Source organism: Setaria viridis, chromosome 9 (assembly GCF_005286985.2).
Source record: "Setaria viridis chromosome 9, Setaria_viridis_v4.0, whole genome shotgun sequence".
Taxonomy (NCBI): domain Eukaryota; kingdom Viridiplantae; phylum Streptophyta; class Magnoliopsida; order Poales; family Poaceae; genus Setaria; species Setaria viridis.
The window spans coordinates 22,727,849-22,749,723 of record NC_048271.2 but is presented as its reverse complement, the minus strand read 5'-3'; the positions used below and the strand labels follow the sequence as shown (position 1 = coordinate 22,749,723).

Here is a 21,875-nt window from a genome sequence, read left to right as displayed (position 1 = left end):
TGTGCTCCTCCACCAATTGAATAGGACGGCAGAGTACATTCTTACATGTTATTAATGCTATTGCAAAACAGGATCAAGATCGAAAAGGTTTTGATCGAGGCATGATGTCTATCACCGATTAGGAAGTTGGCTACCAATACCAACTACTCCTCCGAGTCCTGGGCACGTCCTAATAACTGAACAACCCGTGTAACGAAGATCACTATATTTTCTAACCGGATAATCTAGGATATATGGTCTGAAAGACTGAAACAAAGAAAAGTGTTAATATATCCAATGACGTCACCTCTGCAACAATGGCATTAAAAGTTTTCGTACTCCATCCAGTCCTAGATAGAAGCCTGTTAGTCCGTTAATAAGCGGGTTATGGACTCCGTCATCTATGAGAATTTTTCTAAAAGCTGAGTAACCTAGAATATTTAAGAATATTACTAGTATATGAGAAATTAATAATATGAAGGTCTTGCATTCAGTCACGCGATTCTTCACGCGAAATATGCGCGTGCGCGCTGCGTGGGATTCGAACCCACAACCTCCAGCCTCACGCGTAGCTTCCTTGCCATCCCACCTACACAGCACATCTGACTATTTAGGGGATGCAATCCTTTTGTATTAACTCGTGGGGGACCCTTTTATCCCGGTTGGTATTACAAACCGGGATAAAAGGGTTCGAGGGATTTAGTCCTCTTTCAGCCACCCCGTTGGGGACCCTTTTATCCCAGTTTCAAACACCATCCGAGATAAACCCGGTTTGAAACACCAACCGGGATAATTTTTTATCCCGGTTGGTATTACAAACCGGGATAAAAGGCCTCTCAGGATCTTTTTTTCCACTAGCCTTTGCAACCGGGATAAAAGGTCCCGGTTGGTGAGCTCCCCACCAGTGACCGAGCTTTAGTCCCAGTTGGTGAACCTTTTGTCCCGGGCCAACTTTAAACCGAGACAAAATGGGGCGCATGGAAGGTGAGTTGATTGTATTTGAGTGCCAAAAGACAAATGTTTTATTAATCTTTGTGACACAAGTACTACATTTTTTAAAATAATCATATTTCATTTACAAGAAGTTGTAAGTGAGAAAAATGTTATATATAGCTAAAAGTCACATATGTAACGTTGCAAATTAATTAGCTAACCATGATATAGATTGTTTGAAGCGGGAAGCTATTCTCTTCCGTTGATGGAAAGAGTATTTCCCTCTATTGATCGAAGGTCAAGGAAACCATCCTCTATTTATCGATGTATTTTTCCTCGCCTATTAAAGCATAAGCATCTTATTGTAAAGAGAAATTCCTCCCAAGGTCGGATGCTAGAATCTACTCCCTCCATCCTAAGATCCACCCTAAGTTATAAATCGTTTTAACTCTAGATCCATAGCTTTTTGCTATGGACCTAGACAGTTTTCAAGTTGTTCCTTTGGTTTGCATTAATGGTCATTTGTGGATCTGGAAGCATCCCAAGTTATAAATCGTTTTAACTCTAGATTCATAGCTTTTTCTATGGACCTAGACAGTTTTCAAGTTGTTCCTTTGGTTTGCATTAATGGTCATTTGTGGATCTAGAAGGTAGATAAGCAACTTATCTTTGAAGCCCATATAGCCCATGTACAACATTTTTTTAACAGCTATCAACATTTGTTGGCATTTATCAATATTTTTTTAAAAAAGTTCTGACTTAATTGTTATCAACATTTCTTGACGTTGATCAACATTTTTTAATATATACCAACATTTTTCTCTAACTTTTTTACATTCACCAACATTATTGCTCAACATTTTCTTACATTCACCAACTATTTTTTGCACTTACCAACGTATATTTTGTACTCACCAATAGTTTTTTACATTCACCAACTTACATAAAAAATGTTGATGTTGAGATAGTTTGTTGGATCGTTGTGGACTACTTATTGAGCTACTGCTGGGTTAAAGATGTTTCGAAAGATGGATAGGATTTCCGTTCGTGGATATACTATTAATATCCTATGTCTATGCCCCATCAACTGCAATAAGAACTTATAAAAAAAACTGCAATCACTCTTCCTCAATTAGTTAGTTGCTAGTTTAGGCCCACGCTTTATGAAGGCCCTATTTAAAAGGCTGACGTTAAATACCAAAATCATACATGGTACATAACGTCGTAGCCCAAGCCAACAGGGCCGAGCCCAACGGCAAAATGTAACATTTCGAATAAATATACTGTAGAATGCTGGTTGGTGTTCATATCCAAAGTTTGTGGGAATTTTTTCACTGCTTATCCTACGGCTTGCATATAAAGACACCTGGCACATATTCTTTCTGTAAAATAAGGTTAGTACGATATAGCGACACTGGCACTTCTACTCAAGAGACATTGGCACCTGTAAGTCTGCACTAGTACGATATATTGCTGCACTGACACTAGCACAATATATAGTTCGGAGTGCAATACCACTGCATAGTGGAGTTGAGGTGATTGCGGGAGCTCACTGCAATGCTTTTTCAAGGGGTCGGTGCTGACTGATTTCTTTTTCCGAAATAAAGTACACACCATGAAACGGTAAATCTGGAGATTGATGAAATCGCACAGGTGCACACTGAATCAAGAAAAATATAGGCACTCGTCAGTTCAAGACTCGAAACTGGGTGAACAGATTAGGTTTCGTTCGTGGACTGATTTCTGTTTATAGTTGATTAGGGTCAATTTGTGGCTCCTTGCCCCATAAACATAGCAAAAACACTGCACATCACATTCCCAAACTCTCTGCCGATGGATAATGTACATATATCTTGGAAAATTTTCCAGTACAAACCACTTATACAGTGTAAAGGTGCAAACTATTGTAGCAAACAATCCCGCTTATGTACTAATTCCACCGTCTATGGTGGGGAGGAGGAAACAAGTGCATAGAGTTTTCACATTCTACCCTGGTTAGTCAGCGTGGCAAAAAATAAATAGTTAATATATTATACAACCCTCCAATTACATGGATGGGAACATCGATTCCACTGGGGATCGAACCCAGAATCTCTGGTTCCGTAGACCAGCGCCTTATCCATTGGGCCATGGAATCCTGATGTTGAATTTTTGCTTTAAAAGAGTTTTAACACTAATTTTCCAATCCCAGGATTATTTTTCACCACCGTAAAGCATCTGATGACATTGTAACACAGGTATCAGCTGCTGCCAAATGCCGTGGCACAGTATAGAAATCCATCTCACAGTTATCTCGACATTCGTGTGATTACTACCGTCAGTAAGCAAATACAGCTTTCATCTGTATGTAATGCAATCTGGAGAGCATACCCAACAATGTACTGTCAATTCCTTCTTCTCGCATAATATTACAACCAGACCTCCCTCCTCCTCGCATATATTACAACCAGACCTCCCTCTTTCTTCTCAAAGACGAAATGTATTAATGCTTGCATCTGAACGAGATCACATTAACAAAAAAGCATGGGCGGTATGCACTGGAACTGGAAGCAGGGCTGGCGGATCTTCAAATCAGCTGTACAGCTCAGACATCAGACCGATCAACCGATCAAGTCTGCCGTTCACACAACTGAACAGCTAGATAATAGCAATATACAGACAATCATCTGAATGAACATGTAGATGATGATGATTCAGCATTAGCAAACTAATAGTGACATCTCACAAACCAAAGCAACCAAGTAACATTATACCAAAGCTTAGAAACATCAAACATTCAGAGTTCAGGCGAAGGACAAGTGCAATCCGTTGCTGCAGACTTGCAGTTCATGAAAAAAGAAAGCAGAAGACTAGACGAAAACAAATCATCCAACATTCTACAACTCGTTGAGGCTCATACGGTTCTGAACCCAGTGCTGTTAACCTTGTCCTATATTCAGTACAGGCTCCTGTAAATTGCCGGAAAAAACACACTGCAGAAAGAAATGGGGCGATCCGATCTGACAACAAGGCGAAACTGACGGTGAGGGTGGATAGGAGAGCTGGCCGATCAGAGGTGATGGTCGAAGCTGAACTCCTTGTGGACGCCGCACTTGCAGGTCACGCGCACCACCACCTCGGCGCCGGAGCAGGCCGCGCTGGATACTTCCACCTCTCGCTCCTGAACATGTTCAGGTTTCATCAAGACAGTACAGACAGGTTACCAAAATGCAACCCAAAGAAGCTAAAGAAATGAGAGAACAGCAGTAACAATTAATCGGGTTAATCCAAGCAATGTTCTTTGTGTACACAACTCTGAATTGCAGTTAAAATTTCAACAAAGAAATTGGGCACGTGATAGCACTCAATTCACACAGAGATCATAAGCTTCATAAAATTTGGCACAGGAAAACAAGCTTGTGAAGACCAGAAAACACAGAATAGTATGGTTGGCTGTAAATGCATCCATCCACTCAATCATCGATAAGCAAGTACTGAACAGCTAGAGTACGTTATCATGTTTAAGTCTACTGAGTACTGACATAATTGTGCAGTTAAGTCATGTGAATTCGGTTCTTATCGCTTAAGTCAAAGAATGCAACCAACCAAAACGATGACTAAACAGTAAGAAAGGCTTTACCGGCTTGCTCGGCTTCTCCGGTGAGGAAGGCCTCGCCGGCGACGTGCAGCGTGACCCAGCCGGCGAGCGGGATGCCTCGCTGAAGGCCTTCTTGGCTTCCTGCGGTGGTCAAACTGGCGAATCAGAGGCGCACGGAAGCAAAGAAACGGCGGCGAGCAGAGAAATCAAGAAGTGCAAGATTCCCGGCCGTACCTGCTTGGCCGCCTTAGCCGGCGAAGTGACGAACAAACAGCACGGCCCGGACATGATGGACGAGCGGGAGGCCTCGCCGTTGTCCGACGAGTTCATCTTGGCGAGCTTCTGTGGCGGCGGGGTGAGCTGCTGCAGCTGCGGCGACGGCGAATCTTCTGCCCACAGCCGCGGGCTCATGCGGCGCGTGGTCGTCTTGATGCGGAGGTTGGGCCGCCGCCGCTTCTTGCTCCCGCCGCTAGGCGGAGTCGGCGACCGCGAGGCCGAGAAGACGAACGACGTCGTGGCGAGGCCCACGGGGCCGAGCGTCGTCTCCTTGGCCGGCCCCGTGGAACGGAACCCGCCGCTGTCGGTGGCGCCCGTGCGCGCCGGCTTCGGGGAGAGCAGGGGCGCGGCAGCGCCGCTCCCGGTGGCCATCAAGGACGGCTCGCGGCCGCCGGCGATGGGGCCCGTGGGCGTCAACGGCTGCTTCGGCGAAGCCAAGAAGGTGAGGCCGCTAGTGCTGGAGCCCCTGGACGTCGGCGTCAGCGGCCCCTCAGGCGAGGCCGCAAACACGAAGCCGCCCCTTGGGGTGGGGCCCGTGGGAGTGTTGGGCCGCTCCGGCGCAGCCAAGAACGCGAACATGTTCCCCGCGCTGTTGGCCTCGGATCCCCCAGGAGTCGTCGGCGCGTTCTCGGGGAACGCGAACATGTTCCCCGCGGCGGTCGTCGGCTGGATCGACCGGAGCCCCGGCGCGAACGAGAACTCAGCCGCGGCTGAGGACCCCGCGCGCGACGCCATCGGCGAGGGAGGCGGCGTCGGCGAGGGCGTCGGCGTCCGCGAAGGCGGAGGCGGCGGAGTGCCCGGCGCGGGGTCGAAGGGGGCCAGCTCGAGCAGCATCCTCTTGCGCACGGAGGAGGCCGGGAGGAGGCAGCGGCGCTTGCGCCCCGCGTCGGCGGCGCAGGGCGCGGAGAAGGCGACCGCGGAGTGCGCGGGCTCGATGCGGAGCTCGGCGAGGTGCCGCGGCGCGGGCGGCGGGGTGAAGAAGAAGGGCTCCAGCGCCATGGCCATGGCGCAGAGGGTTCTTGGGATTCTTGGGGGTGATCGCCGGGGGCCGCTCGGGGGTGGAGAGGGAGGCGGTTTGTTCGTGTCGTTCTGTTTCGTCGTTGCTTTGATTTGCTTTATACTAGCGCCGTATTCTGTCACGGCCGGCGGCGCATCCGTGCGCGAGTCTGATGGTGATGGGCTGATGGCCAGAACGAATGTCAGCATTTAACCCCAAAAAAATGGCAAAATACTCTTTAAAAAGGAACATTTCCATCGAAATTAAGAATTTTCTTACTAATTCTTGTAATTTTCGACTAAAATTTAGGTCCCTTTGGAACAAAAGAAAAGTGGAGCAATTTTAGAGAATTTGGGTCTTATAGGGAATTCTCTTTTTTTCCTATGAAGCTCTTTTGGAACAAAGGATCGAATTCCTACCAATCCTTTGAAATTTTTATGGAATAGCTTGTTTCATAGTAATTTTGGAGGAATTTTACCAAGAGTTTGATCCTTGGGAAAGTTTAGTTTGTATCATTCTCTCCGTTCATGCATGTTTCTTCCTGCAGTTTCATGTGTGTTCATAGGATTGAAGGTGCAATGACATTCAATTCCAATGCTTTTCATATTCTTGTATTCCGAGAACCATGGGTTTCGAAGAGGGCTTTAACTTAAATTTTCAAGCTATTAAATTTATCATTTACTCTTAGCTCGTTATTTTCAACACGAGATACAAGCAGTTAGATATATGGGCTTTGGCCCATATAAATGATTCTGAATAAATCTCAAAGGCTCATTAGCGTAAAGGGGTACACTAGTTCGGTATTACTAATAGACGAGGGTGTTAGGGATTTTCTTTCCTATAAATACGGACCATCGCCCTCATGAAAAAGACGCACTATAGACTACTATACGAGAAAGCTCCTAGGTTCGGGTATCCCTAAGATGGTTTATACGAGTTAGGTTCTACCTCTTCTACACTGCTGCGCAGCCACTGTAGTCTTCTCCATTCCGTTGTGTCGGTGTGCACTGGCGAGCGGGAGAGCAGGTCTCCGAAACCATGATCCTGCACCGGGAGAGGACGAAAAAGATTTTTGGGAAGCGCTCCGCGCGACGGCTCAAGTTCGTCATCACGGCTCGTCCTCCGTCCAAATCAGGCACTGCAGCGTACCGTCGTCTTCAGTACCAACTGCTATGATCCGTCCGCAACACTGTCATCGTCCCATCAACACCGCTCGTCATCACGGCTTCTCGATATGTGCGTCATAATTTGATCTAGTATTTAATCAAGTTTTCTTAGATCATGATTATGCCGTTCTTGTTGCCTAGTATGTTAAAGTTTTGCATGCTAGGATTGTATATTATCATGATTTATTTATTTCAAAAATTAATATAGCAATTGCCTAATTATCCAACAATTAAAAAACCTTATGATAGGCAATCTGTTGATTTTACCATGGCTGGTTTTGCTGAGTCATTGAGGCCAGAAAAGTTTTTTGGTGTGAACTTTAAGAGATGGCAATCAAAGGTCCATCTGTGGCTTAATGCGATACACATCTGGGATACGAGAAAAGTCAAACCAGAAGGCGAACTGACTGCTAAGCAGCAGCAGAAGCTCACGGATGGCAATAATATTCGTGGGATGTATCATCAGCGTGCTCTCTGACCATCTGGTCGATGTCTATGTGGACTCGACAAATGCGAAGGAGTTGTGGGATGCTTTGGTTACAAAGTATGGTGCAATAGATGCAGGCAGTGAACTGTTTTCAAGATCTTTGTGTCTTGCATGTAGCTTTAGCAACACCAAAAGATAAAACTATGCATTGCTAAATACATTCTTGCTTATGTGGTACTCTTGGAAATATAAATATGAAATTTCGCATTGAGAATTGCCTAACTTATATGGTCCCGTGTCCGTTTAACATTATCCGATTTGGTTTACACATCAGGTTAATTAAAGAAAAAGTCCATTTTACTCCCCTCACTTATTTACTTTGTCCATCCCACCCTCACCTAAATAATAGCTGAATTTACTCCCTCCATCTATTGAAACCGGATCAATTTAGCCCCTAATAAGGATCTTCACCCGGTTTTGTCTACGTGGACACAATTTTGACCAATTCAAAGCGGTTTGGAGGCTATATAATCGCTAAAGGGGCACCTGGAGCCAAGCCGAGTTTGTAGCGCCGCATGGCTAGAATTGGCTCGCGTAGTTTCTCATCCCCCGCTATCCGAGCCGAGCAGAGGCTAGAAATCCATGTCCCGCACCGCATCACCCCCAACTCTTATCTCTCATCGTCTTCCTCAGGTGGTTCGCCTTCCTTGTTCCATTCGTTGCCGCCAGGATAGCTTGAAGATCCGAACGGTGCCGAAGGATCGGAGAGCGCAAACGGATTGAGGTCAGTTATCCCAACCCAAGAGTACCAATCTATCGGCCAGACTACATTGCGATTTAAACCTAGATGGGATAGGTTCCAGTCAATGGTGACGGGATGGTAAAATTACATTGAGATTGCATTCCTACGTGAATTTTTCCTAAAAATAGATCTTGTGCGTGATTTTTCAATTACCAAGAGCATTCCAGGATGCAATTACTGAAGATAATATTGACTCAGCTGCACAGTCTGCTTTTAGATTTAGATTTAATTATTAGAAGACAGGAAGCACCTACTAACTAAAGGCCTAATTACACACCTTTTTATCGTTGGAATTGAACTAGACCATATAGTCAGGAAGCGATTATTTGTCCAATTAGCAACTTGTTCAAGGTTTTTTTCATTGATCATATTATTATACTGCAAGAGACAGCAAGAATGTCTCTTAACAAATATCTATATCTAGCCACCCCTTTTCAAATAAACCAATACATTATGACCTGGTGCCTTGATGTGAGCTCCTTGCATCCAAATATATGAAACAAAAATTAGTTGCATGTATGTGTGAGTATTTTTGTGCATGATTTGTGGCTCTGGTTCATGCTTTGTACTGTTGGTTTGCAGCCAGTGAGGTTTCATTTGGGGGGAGAGTTTGTGCATCATGGACAGACCATTGACTTTGTTGAGAGGGAGAAGGTTTCAGTGTGTAAGCTTATCGGCAACTTAAAAACACACATGATTATCACCGACAAAGATTTAATATTTTTTTTTGCATTAGCTCAACGATGACAAAGAGTGCTCTTACATGTTACAGTGCATAAGAGATGATGCTATTGCAGATGTGTATGCAGAGGTTGTTCATGAAAACTCGGAAGAGGAGGATGAGAGTGATTCAGATTATCAGGCGGCGGAGGAGGAAGAGTGTGGTTCTGAAGGAGATGGTCATGTCATTTCTGTTCCAATAGCTATTGCCAATCCCACTGAAGATTTGGAGAGGTATAGTGGTGGCAGTGATTGGGAGCATGAAAATTCAAAAGAAGATGAGGAGGCCAAGCAATACAGAAGACATGCGAAGATGGTGAAGAAAGGGGTCAAAGGTAGGGAGGATGTATGTGAAGCTTTAGTGCAAGTTAGACATCAAGTACCACAGCTGTACATTGATGAAGAATTAGATGCAGGCAATGATACACCTTATTTTGATTCAAGTGAAGAAGCCTCTTATGATGATGATGAGGGGCTTGAGATCAGTGGAAGCAGAAAGAAGAGCAAGTTTCTTAGGTTTGATGGCACTGCTCCATTACCTATTTTTTTAGTTGGCATGACTTTCAGGGGAAGACACATATTGCCTTTCCTAAAGATGAGACGAGAAGGATCAGAGCCAAGTGTTCCTGGGCTGGTTGCACTTGGATGATTATGGTTCATATGGCTCAAAGTGTGACTAGTTCCAGGTCCAGACATATACTCCTCAATATAGATATCCTTAAAGAAGAGATAACAAACATGTAATTGCTAGGAGAATTGCTAACAAGTACAAATCACTAATAAAGGCTAACCCTTCTTGGAAGCTACTGGACCTGAAGGAAACAATATTACTTGACATGGGAGTAGATGTTACATTATCGAAGATCAAAAGAGCCAAGTATATTGTCAGGAAGAGAATTTATGATGCTGTTAAAGAAGAGTACCCCAAGCTATTTTATTACTAATTGGAGATCCTTAGAAGTAATCCAGGTAGCATTGTGGCTATTTTCTTAGACCCTGACATCACCATGAAGCATGTATTCCAGAGGATATATGTCTGTTTTGATGCATGCAAAAAGAGGTTATGCAGACAAATTCTAGGACTTGATGGATGCTTCTTTAAAGGTGCTTTGCAACGGTGAGCTACTTTGTGCACCGAGTAACTAAGAGAAAAAAGAGTGCAACTAGTAAATGGGTGGCTGCAAGTGAAAAGCATTTGAGAGTAGGTACGATACTACTGGTATGTGGCATGCAAGGTTATCATTATGAATTACTTTCTTTAGAGGCATTGCAAATTTCTTAAAGTGCCCAAATTACTGAAACTTGCTCCTTCTTGTCTGTATTTCTTTAGACTGGAGCACAATCTCAAGAAGGCGTCTCAGCTGAAAGCCTCAACTGAAAGTGGTAGCATTTTGGGAGTCAACCGAAAGCTGCAATCTTTTTTTTTTTTGTCTTTTTCCACATCGTTACAGAGTTAGTTCTTGTGTTACTCCAAATAGTTGTGGCATGTGACCGTCTACACAATTTAGTTGGGAATTCGATTTAGTTGTTGTCGATAACTCTGGATTGTTAGATGCAACCTTTCTGTGATATTTGGAACTTCTGTTGGGTAATCGCAGATTCAATGCACGACCTTTTCTGGATACTTGGATCTTCATTAGTCTGTTGGTTTCCCATTTGTTGCATGGTCCAATGAATTAATCACGAGTCAGTTCAGTCCAAGATGCACGACCTTTTCTGAGATATGGTTACTGAATGCTTTTTTTAATTAATTCGGTTGTAGCTTATTCCCACGATGGGATATAGTTGAATGCTTGTGTTACTGAATGTCACTCTCCACTGATACTGTTACTGAATGCCAATGTTTTGTTGTTGATTACCGCACTGGGTTATTGATTACCGCAGACCAAATTAGTTCTCGGCGGGCCTCCAAGCAATTTCAGTCTCCACAGCTCATTTAATTGGGCCTCCAAATGGTAGCCTCGGTAGCTCCAGGAAAGACTTGCACGACGTAGCCGTAAATGTCGCGCGCGTGGGACGTGATACCGATGTCTCAGCTCGGCGGGTGGGTGCAGGATGGATGCGCGGCCCGTATCACTCACGCGGGTCTTCGGCTCGGCTCTCTCTAGAACAGTACACAAATTTCCACGTTAGCAATTTAGTGGCCTCCAAACCGCTCTGATTTGGTCAAAACTGTGTTCACATAGGCAAAATCAGGTGGAGATTCTTAGAGCTAAATTGATCCGGTTCAACAGGTGGAGGGAGTAAATTAAGCTATTATTTAGGTGAGGGGTGGACGTACAAAGTAAATAGGTGAGGAGAGTAAAATGAACCTTTTTCTTAAAAAAACCTACCGAGTTGAGTTGTTTCTACAAGAATAAAAGTACTTTGGCGGCTGCATTTCGCAGTGGCTTATCAATTTGCAATTCATGATGAGCTCACCATGATACGGCCCTTTTCACAGTGATCAAGCACAAATTAACAGCAAGCGCACAATGAATCTTCAGCTGCTGCAAACACCAACACTAATGAGGCCGGCAATGGAGGACCTATGTTGACAAAGACCACAGAGCGTCGTCAATGATTGTAGCACTTGAACTTCTAGACTCCATTCATGCTTACTCCCTACGTTTTTTATATGCATCTATCTTCCTCATGGTTCGAGGTTGAGTAGGTTCTCTTGGTTTTAATATTCATCCGTTATCACAAGACATCAGGTCGTTGTAGTATAGTGGTGAGTATTCCCGCCTGTCACGCGGGTGACCCGGGTTCGATCCCCGGCAACGGCGATTTATTTTTTTTATATGGTTATATAAGTGATCACTTCTCCTGCTATCCCTAGCAGCTGGCCAGAACGGGCATGGTTCAGCGCGTATCCTCAGCTAGCTTAACACCAGTAACTTGTTCGCGTCTTCGCGAGTGCGTAGAAATTTTTTATGATTCTATTTGTATTAGAAATGGATATGAAAAGTGTATGGTATAAAATGAGAGCAAATAATGTATATGGGTTAATTTAAGGAGATATAAATGACAACAGCAGTGTATATTAATTATACCGAATATCATGCAAATGGCTGTACATTTTTACAAATGAAATACCAGTGGCGTAACAGAGGCATATGACTGTACAGATTTTGCGGTGGAAATGAGACTCAGAGAGTCATAGGACATTGATAGGCATACAGCATACCAGAGGCAGAGGCGCCTCGCGGGACTTACAATCACTGGGAGAGGTGCAGAGCTCTATCTCAAAGCACCCTGTAATCAATTGAGGAGTAAATCAATGATGTCCATGTTAAATCAACAGATCAAATATGCCAACAGGAATATTATTTTTAATATAATTTTTCTGCAATTATGTAAGTTTTCTTGCTATACCGAAGGGAAATTGTCAAGCGATCGAGTATTCTGAACTGAGGGAGCATTGGAGCAAGAAGCACAATGACGGTCTTGCTGATTTCACTTGCAGGGATGTGGCAAACCTTCCTAGCTACAACTGGTGGTATTTATCTTGGCTAGGAGATTTATATTTATATGGTGAGAAGTATGGTCACATCAGGTTATACCATGTCACAATTCACAGACATATAGTGAGCTTAATCGCAAAGGGTAAAGAATCATTGCCCTTTTATAATTGCAAATATGTGAATTGCTCTGAACCTTTTTCGGCTGAGATACATAGGAGCATCATATCGATGGTACTTTCAATCAGGTGCGGGCCCAGGAGTTTAGGATTGTGTATTCAAAAGTACAAAATGTAAAAAAAAATAAAACTATTTGAGCCTTATTTTTTAACATGTCTAGTTGATTATACCTTTGAATACTATGGATTAGCACAAATAATGGGTATTGCTAGTGTTATTTCTTAAGAATAGAATCCATATACGAGCTAGCACCATTACCTTTGGTAGGGCAAGTAGTCTGAATGTGTCTTCGTTTCATCGAGTAGAACTCCTTGTCGTGTTTGGTAGCCTAGGCTGCCTCAGCCGGGCCCATGAGCCAGGCTCCAACCAGATGGGCCGGGTCCATAGGTGCACAGATATTGATTGGCAAATCTACACCCCATGGTGCTAGTTAGGTTGGGAGGGTGTTTGGTAGGGTGGGCTGGCAGTGGGCTCCCTTAACTAACCCAAACTACCATCAAAAGATGGCGTTTAGTAGCAGGAGAGAGTTGCCCTCACCACGTGCAGCCGCTGGTGAAGGTTACCCCCTGCCCAGGCGCCTAGAAATGCATAGATTAAAGGATTTTGAATTAAACTAACATAATAAACAAGCAATTAGGAAGGTCAACAGTACACTAAGCAAAATTTACAGAGGAACAAAATTACATCGAGTTGACAAGGTAATTACCAACCTAATTAACATAATTAGGGGCTTCCTTGCATGAGAGTTGAAGTAAAACCAAGCAGGAACATGGCATAGAGGGCAATAATCACTTGCAAATGCCGACATTGATGAACAGAGCAACCAGAACCACAATGACAGCAAATTTGAGATCAAAGAATCTCCACCAAGCCATTAATATACAATGTTAACAAGTAATGGGTCAGGATTTAGAAAAAAATAGCAATCAAGTTCTCATAAGTGCATGAAAATCAAGTCATTATCACCTCAAAATGGCTCCACCTACGAATAAGCACAAGACCAGAGAAGGTTCCCATGTGCCTTAGCAGCAGGCAACATCTCCAAGCCTCCTTGCCATCAAGTAAAAGCATCAACATCGGCAACAGAAACAAACTCAAGTTAGGAAAATCAGGTAAAACTAAAGAAAAGCCTCAGACATAACCCATTTGGTTAGTCATCATTGGCTCAAAAATGATGCATGGCTCGGATCAAGTGTAGTACTGCCTAACAAATAGGACCGATGCAAGAGTTGCCTCCTAGTGAGGCAGTCAGAGGAACCCCTGACCGCATCACTAGGAGCTAACACCTGCTAGGGTATTAAGGGGTGCGTTGGTAGCCGGTGTGAGTATCGTCATCATCATCATCATTGCCATCTACAAAAACAACACTACTATAAAGGAAATCATCAAGGCAACAGCATAAGAAACAAGTGGGTTCTTATTTAGGCTCAGCTCAGGTGCAGATGCATGCGCTAAGGAGCTGCCTAATAGTGAGGCAATTAAGGCAAGGGATACCTTGTTTGCCTGAGTATGTAGGCAGCATCTTGCAGCATGCATGCTACCACCTTTACATCATTGTCAATAGGAACATAGAGACGTCAGAAAGGGTTGCTTAAGCTATATTGAGAGGTCCTACTCGCCAAGCTCAAGTGGATGTTGGTCGAGTCACCATAAGGCAACTTGACCAAGGTCCACATCAAGCTTGGGGAATACAACCTACCAAATGCACTAGCAAGCCTGTCATCATCCGCATAAAATCTTAAGAGCAAATAAAAAATAGAAGCCTCACCATAATGAAAGCATTTGCTTCACCAATCTAATATCCTGCCTCAAACACTTGCATTCAAACAACTGCAGTTCGATTAGAAAAAGTGACAAGGTCAGATCCACATCTAGGTGGGTCAGAGCACATAAAATTTAGGCTCATCATCCCCAAATAAGCAGACATAACAAAAAAGCCTGCTGGGGCGCGTGGGTGCGCGCACGGTACTGGGCAGGTGAAGATGTGGCGTGGGGAGGATAAGATCGTGCGGGCGTGGGTTGGGCAGCGCTGGGGAGTGTCCTGTCCCGTCGCTAGCGGCGATAAGCCAGCGGCGTTGCACGAACGCCGTGGTGCGACATGGTGACGTCGCGCGCGAGCGCGTGGTGACCATGCATCGGGTATGAGCGTGTCACGGGGGTGCGTGCGTGGTGGCAAGTTGAGCTGAAAACTCTCAAAAATCTTGAACTAAACTTGAAATTTTTTAAATATAAAAGTTTTTGTCCATACTACCCTCTACAATTTCTACAAAGGTTGATGGTGCAAACACTGGCTAGATTTTGAGATAAACCTGAGCAAACTTTGGTAGAACGTCGGATATGGTTTAGTTGAACTTTTCCCCAAATTTGCTGAATTTTGATTTGAAATTTGAAGGCCTTCCTCTCAAAGTCAGAAGATGTGCAAATAACAAAAGTTGTTTGTTTTTAAGTGTTCTACATCTTTTATATTGGCCAAAAGTTAAGTTGTTATGTAAAATCTGATTTTCCACTTCTACCCCTTTTTAGTGCTTTTTTAGGCGAATTTGAAAAGCTTTCAAAGGTTGGAATTTGAACTTTGGGGTGTTTCTCTACCTTTCCAACCTAAATTTGCTTGTTTTCACATTGGTTTCTTGTTTGGCCCCATTTGACTTCAATTTTCCCTTTTATGGTGCTTTTCAAAGTTTACTTGAATTTGAAATTTACAAGTGGCAAATTGAGGTTTAGTGGTGATTTGAGTGCTCAAACACGGTGGTTGTCCCCCATCTTGACAAACGCATTGCTCTGGGACTTGTTGCCTAGAAGGTGGCTAAAAGCAACGATGAGGACCTCCTCAAAAAAGCCAGGGGTCAACATCATAGCATTTTAGAGGTCAAGGTGCACCTGCTCAGGCCCAGTCTCCCTAAGTGCAGCAGCCACATTGTTGATAGCATTGTTGACAGCATCGGTCATGTTGGTAAGGACAAGTACCTCCTCCTCGGACATGGCAACCCTCTTACTCTTGCTCCCAACGCAGCATGCAGGGGCCTTAGAACCCTCCCCAAAGGCACCAAGCTTGATGACCGTCTTATGGTCCACCTGATGCTCAGTCGAAGTGAGGTCCACCAGCTGCTACTTGTCTACCTTCTTCTATGCTATCTCCCTAAACCCAGAGAACACCCCTAGTGGCTCTCCAGAACTCATGGCCCAGCGGCCTATTGCCATGCCCCCTCCAAAGGTGACCTCCATCTACGCATAGTGCTCAATGGGCTTGTTTAGCAGCTCAACGTCCTTAGGATGATCCTGCAAAACAAAAGGCAAAAACAACCAATGTCAGTACTAAGCAACATGAAGAAATTGACAATTATTGAAGAAAACATACAACATGATCAAATTAACTCACCTTGCAATGGCCCAGGTAGTGCTCCTGCTCAAGAGTGATGCTACAGGTGTTAGCATCTCAGAGAGCGCCACTAAGGTCCCTGAGCTTACATACCCTACCCCACCTCTACCACCACTTACACAGGTGGTTGTACACCTGAGTGGTAGTGACATGCTCCCCGGTCCACTCCCGCAGAGTCTTGGCCACCTTGTTCACATGCACCTCCTTGAAGCTCTTCTCAGGCCTCACACTAGTGCCGATCAGCTCACACATGCGACGCACAAACCCAGAGGTGGCAGTAGTCCACCTCATAGGCGGACGAGGAGGACCACCACCAGCACTCCCTCCCTGTCCAAGACCAGCACTACCAGTAGCACCACCCCCCTGTCCAACAACACCACCAGTACCACCACCAATAGCACCCCCAGGGCATGAGCAATAGCACCAAGAGCAGCAACAACATCTACACCAGCAGAACCACACCCACACCAGCAAGACCATCACCTTAACCTAGTCTAGAGGTAGCAGCAGCAGCACCCTGACCAGCAAGTAGTTGACCAGCACTAGCAAACCCAGCAGCAGCAGAACCAAAGAACACGTCCTCCTTAGCCATTGGCCTAGGTATCCAATAGCACAGATAGCATTTGCAACCATTAATTACATGACACATGTTAGGTTAGGTCATTGCAGCCCTTTGAGTTCCCAAAGAAACAACAAATAAGGATATAAGAAAGCAGGAAAGCAACACAAGTTGTTGAGTCAAACAATAGTGAAAGCAAATTTCAGGAAAAACAAGGATATAAGAAACAACAAAAGTAGGGAAAAAAGCAAATATTATTGAGTACATTACTGATCTCAGCTAGATGCCGCATTAATCACATCACTGCCACACTATGTTTCCTTACAGTTCCACTACAGCACACACCATACTAAACCCTAGAGGACCCCTTGTTCTGCCACATAGCCAAAGCCCAGTCATCCCTCTGAACACCCCAGGCACGAGCTTCTTGTGACATTGCAGCATGTGTGGGTGTAGGCTGTGAAACATGAGGAGGTGGTGAGAAATCCTCCCCTGGAACAACTTCATCTACCGTAAAACCCAAAATCCAGTTATGCAGAATGCAACAAGCAATTACAACTTTAACTTGGGAGGGATACAGATGGTAAGGCTTATTATTTAGCATGCGAGACCTTCCCTTAGGTGCTCCAAAAACCCTCTCAACTGTGATGCGGAGGGATGAGTGCCTAAGGTTAAACAATTACTTAGCATTGCTTGGACTTCTCCTACCCTCAAATTCAGACATGCAGTACCTAACAGCTTTATATGGTGGTAGGAAGCCAGGCAGCAGTGCGTATCTAGCATTAGCGAGGTAAAATTTTCCTACACATGAATGCAATTAGGATTGATCAGCAACCGCAGTGCAGAAGATAAAATAAAAAAGGTGTGCTTGCAGTGTACCTTGTGACACCCTCAACCCATCATCCCCCTCTAACGCATCAGCTAGGATCAGCGCATCATGAGCTGACCCTTCCTACCCAGCAAGGACATAGGTGAACCGCATGTCGAAATCAACAGTAGCTAGCACATTCTGTGTTGGGCTTGCTTACGGCCTCTAAATGCAGCCTGCATCTTAAATGGAATCTTAAATGGAACCCTAGCCAAAATGTGGGTTCCATCAATATCTCCAATGCAATCCTAGGATAGTTAACATGTATGCATTAGTGTACCATGATGGTAGTGAACAACCAAAATTAAAGGACACTACAAACTAACCTAAGTACCTTGAAGTATGGGTTCCATCTCTGGCTCCTAAGAATTTTAGGGTGTATCCCACCTTCCGGGGTCCTGATCATCTCACCCCTTAGCTCCCCAATAGCATAAAGAACTTGCGCGAAGTATCAACTCACAATCTCTATGGACCTCCTAAATGTGTGATGAACCACCCAAAACCTTTGGTTGTGTCCCACAATATGAAGAAACATGGCTAGTGTGTATGCTGTCCTCTAGAAGGTGCCTCTCCATAAACAGGTTTACCAACTGAAAGAAAGGAGCTTTATGCATCCTTACCATGCTTATAGACTCAACCATTGTGCAGTTATAAATTTTATCTAGGTTTGCCTGCCTCTTAGCATCCACCACTGCCCTAGGGATCCAAACCGAGCACTCTTCCTCATCTGAATCACACGTGCCCCTCCTAAACCTAGAGTACAGAAATGTAATGCAGACAACAACAAGAGCATCAGCTTGAGAAGCCATCCTGGCATGGTACTCATGCAAGTCCATCTACAATGTTGCCTTAAAAGGAACAAATTTTAGAACTAACAGGACAATAATGGAACTTAAGACTTCCTACGGTGTGGCAGCTTACAACAGGATGCACAGTATTAGGATCATAGCCACGGCTGCTACAAAATTAGCCTCCCAGTGGCTCCTCAACATCATCGACCAAAAAAGAAATCCTTCATCCAATTGAACAGACAGCATAGGGATTACAGCTAGGATGGCTAGTGAAACTAGAGCCATCCAGAAGCTCCTCCACACCATCAGCGCCATGCACACAAACTCCAAATCCAATTCAACAGATCAATCAGGGATCATAGCCTCAGCTGCTACTCCATGTAGCCTTCCAGAGGCTCATCCTGAACAACATCGAATAGTTCAAATTAAACTTAGGCAAAAAAATAATCATCGCCACAACTGCTACTGAAAGGTAGCCTCCCAGAGGCTCACTGCACATAAACATAACTAGCAATATGCACAAATCCATGCCAACAACTCCACATCCACGCATTGTCTACACAGGACATGTTAACAGATGAATTAAACTTCGATGGGTTGAACAACAGGTGCAACAGATCATGAATAAGTTAATGTAGCCACTGCAAATATCAAGAAACTGACAGATCTATGAGTACACATGCTTATCTGGCGCGGATACCCAACTAAGCGCGAAAGGAAACCCCAACATCAGGTTACCCCAACAATCCAAGGCAAGAAGCATGTGGATTTCACACAAATTAACCAGAACAAATCGAATAATATTACCAACAGATCGTAAAGAAGTGAAAATACAACAAAGCATGACAGTTGTACACGAAGGCATGCATATTCGACGAGGATACCCTACTAATTACGCAAGAAAACCCTAGGATAAAGTACAGCTTCCCTGGAACCCTACCCGCGGCAGATCTATTGCATTTCCATGAAATAAAACTCAATGGATTGAAGCAAAGTACCAAAGATCCGTCATAGGAGACCACATCTCATCGCATAAAAGAGGAAACGACAACCTAAGGACATGAGGGGAGGAGGTCCGGGACATACCTGCGCGAAGACGAAGATGGCCGTCGTGGGGAAGAGGAGGAAGTAGCGCGTGCCGGTGGAGGACCCGAGGGAGGACTCGAACAGTGAGAACACGAGGTAGATCTGCTCGGTGGAGAGGAAGAAGCAGGTCACGTCGGGGACAAAGAGGTTGCTCAGGTGGCTAGGGACGGAGAGATAGCATATCTGCCTGGTGACGAAGATGAAGGACGGATCCAGTGTTTGCTACTAACGGAGACTCGGCGCTCACCAGTGAAGATGTACCCGCGCTCGCCAAGGATGAGGACCCCGCACCCGTCGGTGACGGCGACCACGGACGCCTTCGAATCAGGTGCCCCGCCACCTACCGCGCCGTCGCCTTCACCCTAACTCGCTGGGTGGAGAGGAGAGGAGAGGAGGAGTCGAGTGGGAATGAGAGAGAGAGAGAGAGGAGAGTGGAGGAGTCGTGAGTGGAGGCGGCACCTCTGGGGGAGGAGAGGTGAGGCGGTCAGGAACCCCCGCTATTATACCGCTGGGAGGTAAACCTAGCCGGCCCAAAAACTAGCGCGAAGGCCCGCTCGGTCTCCCGCCTTCCCTCCGTGTACGCGAAAAGGTGCCCGCGCAAGCCTGCACCGTGTGAAACGGCCGAAATTGGCGTTCCACGCGGTGCAGCCTGACAGGCCGTTTTTTAACCGGCAGGCCTGGCTCGTGACCCCCTCCAACCTACCAAACAAGGCCTGTTGCACCTTGTGGGCCTGGCTAAAGACCCGTGCGGCATACCAAACACCCCCTTGTCAGCTGCATGCATGCATATGTAGTCACTTTCACTCTTATTTGTGCAGAACTATGGGCATGGCTATTTGTTCAGTGTTGCAGAGGCAAACCATCAAACACATGGCGCGCATCCTCTATGGACGAAGTCACCACAGGTTAGCGTCACACAGGCAAACCATCAAACACATGATGTGTGCATCCTCCAAGGACGAGGCGCTTGTGGGTGGGCAGCAGCGGATGCAGCTGTTGGCCTTACCGCATGCTACACGCCGGCGGTTGGAGCCGCCGTAGCATAGCGCGGCCCTCGTCAGTGAGCCACGCCGCCTTCTGCGGTGAACCGTGACACTACATCGGTTGTGGGCTGGCGGCCTGGCGCACGGCTCCCTCGCATCCTCAAGTGGAAGAGAGGCGAGGCGAGGATGCGGTGTGGGTTATCCACTCCGCGTGGTCATGTTCCGTTTGCCCAGCCGTTTCCCTTCAAATTTCAAATCCTACTAGTGACGACCGCACCGCCACCGACCATATAAACACGCCACCCGTAGAAACCAGCGCACGCCTCCTTCCTCTCCCCAAATCAGCCGAGAAACCTTCCGGAACCTTCGAGAGGCCGCCCGCCCCACCCCCACGCACGTTGGCCATGGAGAAGCAGACAAAGCCGGCGCCCGACGCCGCGGCCCACCTCGCGGCGCTCCGCTGCGCCAGGGCGTCGCTCCTCCTCGCCTCCCTCCGCTGGCCCCGCGCGCCGCCGCCGACGCAGGATCTCCGGTGCTCCTCCTCCTCCTCCTCCTTTTCGTCGGCTGACGCAGCGGTAACCCCCTCGCCCCCCGACTCCTCGTCCTCCCCTGCTCTAGCGTAACTAGCTGGTGTTGTGCCTGCTCGTTCGACCTTCCGCTTCGATCGCTTCTCATGACGCGCGCGCGTGTGCTCCCTCTCGTGTCAATTGCAGGGGTGCGCACTCCGGCCCGAGGGGCTCCTCCACCGCGGTGAGGTCGCGGCGGCGCGGCGCGAGGCCGCCGGGCACGCGCGGATCGCCGGGTCCGAGCTGCTCCTTGTCCTCGCCGTGGCGCCCGCCGTTCTGCTGCTGCTGCTCCTCCTCGGGCTTCTCTAGGCCGCCGTGGCGGGATCCGCGTGCCGACGTCGACCGAGTCCGAAGATGTCTAGAGTCTCCTCTCCTCTCCGTGCTCCGTGAGTGCCTTCTGATGTTGTGCTGCTGATGGTGTTCGGCTGAGCATTTTTCACGATGGGCTTGATTTTGCTTCGGATTCTGTACATGTATACCGATTTCGGAGTTCAGTTTGTGCGTTCGATCAAACACAGTTTTGTGGACTCGTTGTCAGTCGCGTGTAGATAAATTAGTATCAGCAGAGTTGCTTTGGTTGTAACACTGGCACATGAAACTGATTGGTGGTCAGGATATACTGGTAGAATCAGCGATGTGAAATGCAGTATAGTTGCTTGGCTTTCTCTTCGGCCATTTTTTCGGATTGCTCTGAGATTCAGCGTGTGTCTGTACCAGATCATGTTTGGTGGTTTGGATAATTGGATTTGTGTGCGGTTGGCTTTTCATTAAATATATGTTCCTGTTCAAATTGTTTGTGCCTAGACAGCAGAGTTCTGATTGCAGAGCTCCTTGACAAATGAAACCAGTAGATATTGGGATTTGACAAATCTCACTCTTGGGCATCGTTCTCCGGTTTTCTGAACTGATGCAGCTGGAACGGATGTGATTGTGCCTTCTAAGATGTGTATTGGTTATTCAAGAGTACTGCCCCAGCTCAATTGTTCGTCGTGTCTGCAGAGGACAGAGTTTTGATTGCAGTTGCTGCCTCTGCCATGAAATGCGGTGGAATAGATTACACCTTGTGAGATAACTATGAGCTGCTCCATAGTAGATTGTGAGCAGGATTGTAAGGAAATCAGGGATGCACAAAATTTACCTCTGTTC

At 46.0% G+C, this 21,875-nt stretch overlaps 2 protein-coding genes and 2 non-coding genes across 4 annotated transcripts; 2 read left to right on the top strand and 2 right to left on the bottom strand.

Annotated features, from left to right (window-relative positions):
- Window positions 1–2,976: 2,976 nt before the first annotated feature.
- On the bottom strand, window positions 2,977–3,049 carry TRNAR-ACG (transfer RNA arginine (anticodon ACG)). Its single transcript has one exon. It is a non-coding gene; the product is annotated as a tRNA-Arg (tRNA).
- A 582-nt stretch (window positions 3,050–3,631) lies between these two features.
- LOC117837012 (uncharacterized) lies at window positions 3,632–5,840 on the bottom strand. Its single transcript, XM_034716548.2, has 3 exons — window positions 4,724–5,840; window positions 4,532–4,630; window positions 3,632–4,072 (listed from the first exon to the last, which is right to left on the bottom strand). The coding sequence occupies exons 1-3, from the start codon at window positions 5,768–5,770 to the stop codon at window positions 3,962–3,964; spliced, it is 1,257 nt and encodes a 418-aa protein (XP_034572439.1). The 5' UTR covers window positions 5,771–5,840; the 3' UTR covers window positions 3,632–3,961.
- Window positions 5,841–11,573: 5,733 nt separating this feature from the next.
- Window positions 11,574–11,645, top strand: TRNAD-GUC (transfer RNA aspartic acid (anticodon GUC)). The gene has a single exon. It is a non-coding gene; the product is annotated as a tRNA-Asp (tRNA).
- Window positions 11,646–20,034: 8,389 nt separating this feature from the next.
- LOC117841104 (uncharacterized) lies at window positions 20,035–21,519 on the top strand. Its single transcript, XM_034721678.2, has 2 exons — window positions 20,035–20,738; window positions 20,877–21,519. The coding sequence occupies exons 1-2, from the start codon at window positions 20,568–20,570 to the stop codon at window positions 21,036–21,038; spliced, it is 333 nt and encodes a 110-aa protein (XP_034577569.1). The 5' UTR covers window positions 20,035–20,567; the 3' UTR covers window positions 21,039–21,519.
- Window positions 21,520–21,875: the final 356 nt, after the last annotated feature.